General features: G+C 32.0%; 1 protein-coding gene across 1 annotated transcript; it reads left to right on the top strand.

Moving 5' to 3' along the window:
- Positions 1 to 5,509: 5,509 nt before the first annotated feature.
- On the top strand, positions 5,510 to 8,074 carry LOC124537634 (prostaglandin reductase 1-like). Its single transcript, XM_047114530.1, has 2 exons — positions 5,510 to 5,684; positions 6,938 to 8,074. Exon 2 carries the CDS (start codon positions 6,968 to 6,970, stop codon positions 7,979 to 7,981), a length of 1,014 nt encoding a protein of 337 aa, XP_046970486.1. The 5' UTR covers positions 5,510 to 5,684; positions 6,938 to 6,967; the 3' UTR covers positions 7,982 to 8,074.
- Positions 8,075 to 8,885: the final 811 nt, after the last annotated feature.

Here is an 8,885-nt window from a genome sequence, read left to right as displayed (position 1 = left end):
AAATTCATTTCTTTATCAAGTCTTAAACTCTTAGTACCTTTTGAAACTAAAGCACTAAACTGACAACTGCATATAAAATTAAACTTACATAGTATGATAACTTGGTTCAAAATAGTGTAACATCTTTGGATTACGTCTAGTTTTATATCAAAATGTTTTTTTTAAATGGAGTAATTAGTCAAAAATTTAAATTAGGTATGATATCTTCTATTGAATTGTCAAAATATGTCTGTCCGTGTCACATATTCTCGATAGGTAGACCAGATTATTACTCATACTGAGCACACGAAAATAGATCTTAAGGTGACGATCCTTTTCTTACGCTGACTGTCATTCGTGAACTGTTTGCCACTATTCAACCGAGTTCATAAAGGAGGAGGTTATCAATTCGTCTGTATTTTTTCTTTCGACGCGTTCTCAAATTTAAGTCTATCTATGTATATACAAATAATCAAAGGCACTAATTATTTTATAATCGACACTAATTTGAACGGAGAATATATGTAGCTAATAATACATAAAAATAATTGCGTATTCAACATATTTTTTAATCCTCCTAAGTAAAATGAAATGTAAAATATTAGACTACTTAAAAGTCGATGTACGATTATATAATGTAGTTATGCACGCGCCTCAACAATCAAAAGAAAAAAGCGATACGAGTCCCTTGATTGACCCAGTATGTTACTGTAGGGTTTTCTTGGCTGACACCGACTCCAAATATAGCAATAATTATAACTACATTATATAATCGTAAATCGACTTTTAAGTAGTCTAATATTTTACATTTCATTTTACTTAGGAGGACTCTAAAAAATATGTTGAATACGCAATTATTTCTTCGATAATTCGAAGAAAACGAATTCGATCTTTGTTAAAATTTTTATTTATTTTTTGATTTTAAGTGTAGCTGATGTAGACTAAGTAAGTTTTCTTAATATGGATATGTTAAGCGTGCCGTTTATATGAGTCAGAAACTATTTCGAGGGCAATTTCAAAAGAAACTTGCGAATAAAGCAAAAATAGACCTTCGTAAATGCGGATTTAATAAATGCGGCATAAACTACAAGGCATACCACCCTCGAAAGAGCTGTAATCGACCTCAGTAAAAAATCTTTGCAAAACAGCTAATAAACATCAAATGAAATCACATTACATACACAAAATTTGATTAAAGACTAAGAAATTCTGTCCCATATCGCAACCTAATTGAACCGTTTAAAAGTTCCATCACTGCATAATGTAAAATAAAGTCGCTTTCTCTGTCCCTATATCTTTAAAACTTACCAACGGATTTTGATGCGGTTTTTTTTAATGGATAGTGCTATTCAAAGGGAAGGTTTGTGTATATAATACATGAACAATATAACAAAGAAACAGTGATAATTTTAGAAGTTTGCAATGTGATGTCGTAAATAAACAAATTCTGTAGTATATTTAAGTATCAATATTGCACCCGTGCGAATACGGGGCGGGTCGCTAGTTAATTATAATATTCGACTATGACAATTACATGAACATAACCACGTTACGGAATATGACTCAAATATCCAAATAACCTATAAATAAAAGATACGACCGAGTATCGCTAACGTGCTCCTCAGAATTGTTCCGTTCCCTTCCGTTCTCAAACTTTCACCAAACAACCCTTGAAGTATATCCTTTATAATAAAAAAAGAGTCATCAAAATTGGTTGTCACAATTTTGAGTTATTCCTATTTATCGCGCACATACATAATGCAAATTTAAGACTTATTTCGTTTTAATAGGGATACCATCATCGGAAAAAGATAAAATTAAAATGGGACCCAATAACAAACAAAAAAAAATACAGACGAATTGATAACCTCCTCCTTTTTGAAGTCAAAATAAGGTCACTTTTTCTGTCCCTGTCTTTCTGATTTAGGTACCTTAAATAAATTGTGTATTCAATATTAATTGTGCATTCAATACGGCCCTTTACAGCATGTAATTTAAATGAATATTTTCGAACATATTACAGATTTAAAAAGCACGGACATAGCGTTTAGTATTTCCTAATGAGTGAAAACTGTGTACATTGTACCTATTTGTTGTCACTGCATAGGATGAGTGAGTGAGTGATTTAAAGAGAATGATTTACTACTTAATACTTATTTATTTAATAAGTACACTAACAATATACATATAAATTGATGGCTTACACAACATCCAAAAAAAGAAAAACAACTTCTGATATGTACATCAATTACAAGTATACATAACATTTACAGTATATCGTGCCAACATGTTTATTTAAAGTTGAAATTAAAATATATTATACAATTTAAAAAATAAAAATAAAAAAATTCGACCTATGCTATCGTCGTTTATAAACATAATAACTAAATAATATAACAGAAAAACAAAAAATAAAGAAAACAAAAAACAACAGGAATTTAACGAACTATTTAGCTAACAAAAAGTAATACATGAGCTTTTTTTAAAAGTAATGAAGTTATCATGAAAGATGTCAATGGCATGTATAACTTTTGTCAATTCATTATGTCGAGCACATATGCGCATTATCGGAGCCAGTTTTCCAAGACGAGTTTTCGTGATAGGAGTATTTTTGTTATGTTACTTCGGGGATGTTTGCGAGGAACAGTAAGAGATATTCAATGTAAATGGTCGCAGCACTTAACCTTGTTGTGTATAATTTTATGCAAAAAACATTGATCGAGAATATCCCGCCTATTGCGAAGAGACATTAATTTATATTCAGCTAGTTGCTGATTGTATGGCTGCCCGTGTGAGAAACCGCTGGCTTGGAAGGCCAAATGTCGAGTAAATACACGTTGTATTCCTTCAACGCGTTGTGAGTTTGAGCTGTAAAAAGGATTCCAAGTGACGCTGGCGAATTCAAGATGGCTTCTTACGAAAGCATTAAATAAAATAATTTTAGTCCTGGAAGAAAATCCCTTAGTATTGCGTTTAATGAATCCCAAGAACTTTGCAGCTTTGTCAACAATAATATTATTTATGTGTGATTTGATTGATTAACTTTTTGTCAATAGTAACTCCTAAGTCTCTTATCTCAGATACTCTTTTATGGTTACATTATTAATAAAATAACTGGAGACAAGCGGTTTTTTCTTCCTCGTGTATTTTATATGAAAGCACTTGTTAGTATTAAGAGCCATACTATTGACTTTACACCAGTTCATAATATTATTAAGGTAATCCTGTATTAACTAAATGTCATCAACTGATTTTACTGTTTTGTAAATTTTTAAGTCATCTGCAAATAACGAGCACGAACAATTTTTTATAACCTTAGTGATGTAATTAATAAAAGCTAAAAACAACAGTGGTCCTAAATGGGATCCTTGGGGAACGCCGTATTGGGCCAAATACAACCTAGATTCGAAGCCATTTACAACAACTGTCTGAGATCTCCGCTCAAGATAAGATTTAATCCTTTATATCCTAATTAGTTACAGTGGATCCTATACCATACTGCGAGAGTTTGTTAACAAATTGACGATGATCAACTTTGTCGAAAGCACTACTAAAGTCAGTATAGATAGTGTCGACTTGTTGTCCCTTGTCAACCTCCGATAGCAGATCAGATGTGAAATTGGATAGATTCGTTTGTACAGAAATTTTACAATAAATGTAATGTAATTTTTACAATAATGTTAACAATTTTGTTTGTTCTCACCAAGCTATTAGGCTTGACGGTGAGACGCGCTCATTTTGTTTAAAAATACAAAAATAATGGTTCACAATAAAATTAAAAAAAAATAATAAAACATAACATCTTCTTCTTAAAAACATAAAAGTAAATCAACACTATAACTTATTTTTAATATTATAAAGTTCACTGCAGTCTTATTTCACGATGACGACAGGTTTTCGTCATTGAGTAACAAGTCCCTAAGTATTATTTTTAACATTTGTTTACTTATTTTATCATTTTTCCTTAACATATCAAATTTATTAAATACTTTAGGTACAATGTATGCTGACAATCTCTCTCCATAATAATTTCTTAATTTTGGTTGTACTAATTTATTCTTTTCCACATTCCGGGTATTGTATACATTTTTTATCGGTATTTTATATTCTTTATTGTAATAATACTCTAATCCTATTAAATATTCAATTTTTTTTTCAATCGGTAAAATTTTACAAATTCTAAAGAGTTTTTCATAATCCTTATTACAATTATCCTTATCTTTTTTACTTACTAGGAACTTGATCAGTCTTATTTGTAAATTCTTAACGTCCTTTATATACGTCATAAACGTTCGCCCGTATACAATTAATCCGTAACTTATCAATGAGTCAGCAAGCGCAAAGTATACAATTCTTAAAGTATTTTTGTTTAATACAGAATTTAATTGATAAAGTTTGCATAATACTGATCTTAACCTGCTACAAACATCATTTACATGTATCTTCCAGTTGAAATTACTATCGATGTTTAGGCCTAAATACTTAAATCTATCTACATATTGTAGTTTTATGCAGTTGCAATTTAATTTGTTGTTATGTAAACAATCATACGTGTGACCTACTACGGTGAGATATTGTGACTCAACATTATATATTGTTGAGAGCTAGTACGAAAATTATCAAGGTGTTTGGCTAACAAGGGATACACAAGACTTTCGAATAATTTGGAAAAGCAAGACAAAATGGATATAGGACGGTAATTTATAATATCCATGCGGTCACCTTTCTTGAAAACTGGCACGATTCGCGCTTTTTTCCATTCTTCCGGGAAAACATCTTCATCAATGGAACGATTGAATATAAACATCAATGGAAGTGCAATCCTAAGCCACAGCGCTTAACAAAAATGGGAGGACGGCCATCTGGTCCAGCTTCCTTTTGGGGATCCAATGTTTTGATTCGCTTAATAATATCCGATTCGAGAAATTTAAATGTATTAAATTAGTACTTGAACAATATGTAGATAAACACTGTTAATTTTAGAGGTTTTTAACGTGATGTCGTAAATTTTTGCGCTTTTACAAACGCTGGCTGAATACTATGAGATAGATCAAAATAATGTACTACACAATTGTACACCTCAAAAATGTCCTCAAAAATACTCCGCGATGGTATGTGTCTATGTGTTAGTTATAACCCACAATAACATTTTTCGTCATTTTTTTTTTTTTTTGATATTGGCTAATTTTCGTAGCACTTTGAATTTAGAAGCAATCGGACGCGGTTATTATCGGAGCTCTCTAGCGAGGGAAATAAATAATAAAATCTCTAGTGTGATTCAAGGGGAAGGTTTGTGTATATAATACATGTACAATATAGTACAGAAACACTGATAATTTTAGAAGTTTGCAATGTGATGTCGTTACTAAACAAATTCTGTAGTATATTTAGTATCAGTATTGCACCCGTGCGAAGCCGGGCTGGTCGCTAGTTATAAATATAATGCGTACTTTTGAGCTATCATTCATTTTTTCGATAAGGCGATAGATAATAGCAGGTACTCAAATGATTCATTCACAGTTCCGTAGTTAGTTGTCGAAAGCGAGAAGTCACGATGAGGTGTGGAACGTAGAGCTCACTACAATGACACTACAAAGACTATAATATAAAATGGCACAAACTTGTGAGTGCATCAGAAAAATCGTCAGTCTGAAATAGCTCGCTGAGTCAGTGACGCGTGTGATACTCGAACTTCTAATAAACAGGTAAATCAATAATATTTACTACTTAATGTGTAATTATATAAGTATCTATATTCTCTGTTTGTATTTTGTATCTTTGTAATACCTGGCTTATTTATTTATATATCACGCAGTGGGAAAATATTTGATTTTAACTTTAATAAAATAAGTCTTGTTTATTTTTCGGCGTGTGATGTTAGTTTTTGATTGATAAAACATGATATTGTTTTCATAACTAATTATAATTTGACGTCTCAGAAGTTAATAAGACTGAAACTAATTCAACAATTGTTTTTATTTGATATTTTATTTTATACATTTCATATATATATTTTTAGAACCAGAAGTAGGAAGTAGGCTGACCTCTAAAAAATTGTCTTTAATTTACAATACCAATTACTCTACCACAAAAAAATTTAGTATACAACACAAATAACCATCAATAATTCATATTACACAGTAATAATCATAACGGCGATCACAATGTGTCAGCCGCAAATCTCCCGCCTTTTTTTTAAGGGAAGTTGTGTGACTTGACGCAGATGTTGCTTGTTTATTCCAACTATATGTATACATATAACGAGGAGTCAGGCATCAGCTCGTTATCAGACATGATGATATTCAAAATATAAGTCTAGTGGTTCCCATTCGTGATACCTTTCTTTCGATATTCTTTCAAATGTCCCTTTTTTGCTGTCACGTCTACGTCATACTGACGTCGCCAGTATATACGATAAATAATAAATAAATCCTTATTAGACCTTTTGACGCTTCGACATATACATATATATAGTTATCTACTTGTTGTGAGGTGAAGAGTTTAGGGTACTTTACTTGGCTTACCGCAAGTGTGTATTGTTTTGTAATGTAATAAACGAAGCAGATTGAAGTGTTTTTCAAGAGATTCGTTTAAGTAACATTAAAGTTTTTCAGTTTTCATTTTAAAGACTATATGACTACTAGTTTGCCGTGTATTTTATATTTTTGTTAAAAGTTCATTACATTATAAATTTATCACCAACAAACCAAATACAATTTCGTGATTTTCCTAGAAAGATCTTTGAGTTATTCTATAATATACCAATAATCCGAGCACAAGAGGCGTATAGACCAGTAAACTTCGAGATCGAGTTGTCGTGATGACATTGTTTAGAGAACTCGAATAGTCTATTATGTTCATTATGGTTTTGAGAACATTAGAATTTAAATCAATTCAATAAATAATTCATGACAGTCATGTGAAAAATTATTAATTAATTCCTTTTACTTTTTTTCAGTGCTGATTAAATCAAAAATCATACATCATCATGGTGAAAGCAAGGAAATATGTCGTTAAAAAATACTTCGAAGGCGTACCAAAAAGGTCTGATTACGAATTAATAGAATACGAACTACCACCTCTGAAAGATGGCGAAATTATGGTCAAAACTGAGTGGATCAGCGTGGATCCCTGCTTGCGCATTTATCATCGGGTTCACCCGTTGCCGTACGACCAATTTAGTTATCAAGTTGGTATAGTTGAACAATCCAAAGACCCCAAACATCCCGTAGGAACCCGAATTGTATCCCATGAAGGGTGGCGTGACTATGCAGTGATAGATATGACAAAAAAGGCATCGAATAATAATTTAGATGCAAAATATAAGTTACCAGATTTGAATGGCATGTCCCCGTCGATAGCTATTGGTACAGTTGGAATGCCTGGAATATCGGCTTATTTTGCATTTTTGGAAGTTTGCCAGCCCAAAGCTGGAGAAACTGTAGTTATAACCGGTGCAGCAGGAGCAGTAGGTTCTGTTGTCGGACAAATTGCTAAAATCAAAGGATGTAAAGTCATCGGTTTCGCTGGATCAGACGATAAAGTAAAATGGTTAGAGAAGGAACTCGGATTCGACAAAGCCTTTAATTATAAGACCGCCGATATCCAGAAGGAGCTTAAAGCTGCCGCACCGAATGGAGTGGATTGTTACTTTGATAACGTGGGAGGTGCAATAAGCAGTATAATTGTAGGTCAGATGAATAAAAGAGGAAGAGTAGTTGTTTGCGGCAGTATTAGCACATACAATGGGGATCCAACGCAACTACCAAAAGCTACGATTTTACAACCATCTATCCTTGCAAATGAGCTTAGAATAGAAGGATTCCATGTACCAAGTTATCTCGACCGCTGGCCTGAGGCCATTGAACAGCTGATTACCTGGGTAAAAAATGGTCAATTAAAACCAACGGAGCATGTGACAGTCGGTTTTGACAAGCTATTCGACGCATTCGTTGGAATGTTAGCTGGAGAAAATACTGGAAAGGCTGTCGTTAAAGTGTAAGGTATTTTACAATGGTATTAAAACTAACATCTATAAACGTACTTTAATATCAGTAACGCGTATTATATAAAATAAATATGTTTGTAATTGAAATATTTCGTATTTATTTCACCAATTTATTAATGTATTTTGTATACTACTGTTACTCACTATGAATATTACATGTTCCATTACTTTCTATAGTTTATTGTGTACTAATGTATTGTTACCAGTATTAAGTTTACAAGTCTAGAATAAATATTACTCATAATATTCTACCTATAAGGTAGAATATATTTGGAGCTGGTGTCAGCCACGGTGCCCTTGCCCCAACAATCAAAAGAAAGAAGCGATACGAGCCCCTTGATTGATCCAGTATATTATTGTATAAAAGGTAATTCATAAAAAACATATTTGTTAAAGTATTCTCGTATTGTTTTTTGATAGATATACTGTAGGGTTTTCTTGGCTGACACCGACTCCAAATATAGCAATAATTATAACTACATTATATAATCGTAAATCGACTTTTAAGTGGTCTAATATTTTTCATTTCATTTTACTTAGGAGGACTAAAAATATGCAATTATTTTTATTACTTTTTAGTGCATATTCATTTGTTTTAAAAAAGTGTTTTGTTTGAAGTCGATTTTTCTTTTTCTTAAAATTTTTATTTATTTTTTGATTTTAAGTGAAGCTGATGTTGACTAACTATTTTTTCTTAATATGGATAGATTAAGCGATCCGTCTATCATATAGACTGACTAAATCATTCAGAAACTACTTCGAGGACAATTTCAAAGGAAACTTGCGAATAAAGCAAAAATAGACTTTCGAAAATGTGGCTTTAATACGTCATGCGGCATAAACTACAAGGATCCCTCGAAAGAGCTGTAATCGACCTCAGTAAAAAAACTTTGAAAAA

The sequence above is a fragment of the Vanessa cardui genome, chromosome 18 (genome assembly GCF_905220365.1).
Source record: "Vanessa cardui chromosome 18, ilVanCard2.1, whole genome shotgun sequence".
Classification (NCBI taxonomy): Eukaryota; Metazoa; Arthropoda; class Insecta; order Lepidoptera; family Nymphalidae; genus Vanessa; species Vanessa cardui.
Note: the sequence above shows the minus strand (reverse complement) of the source record. Positions and strands in the feature narration are given on the sequence as shown.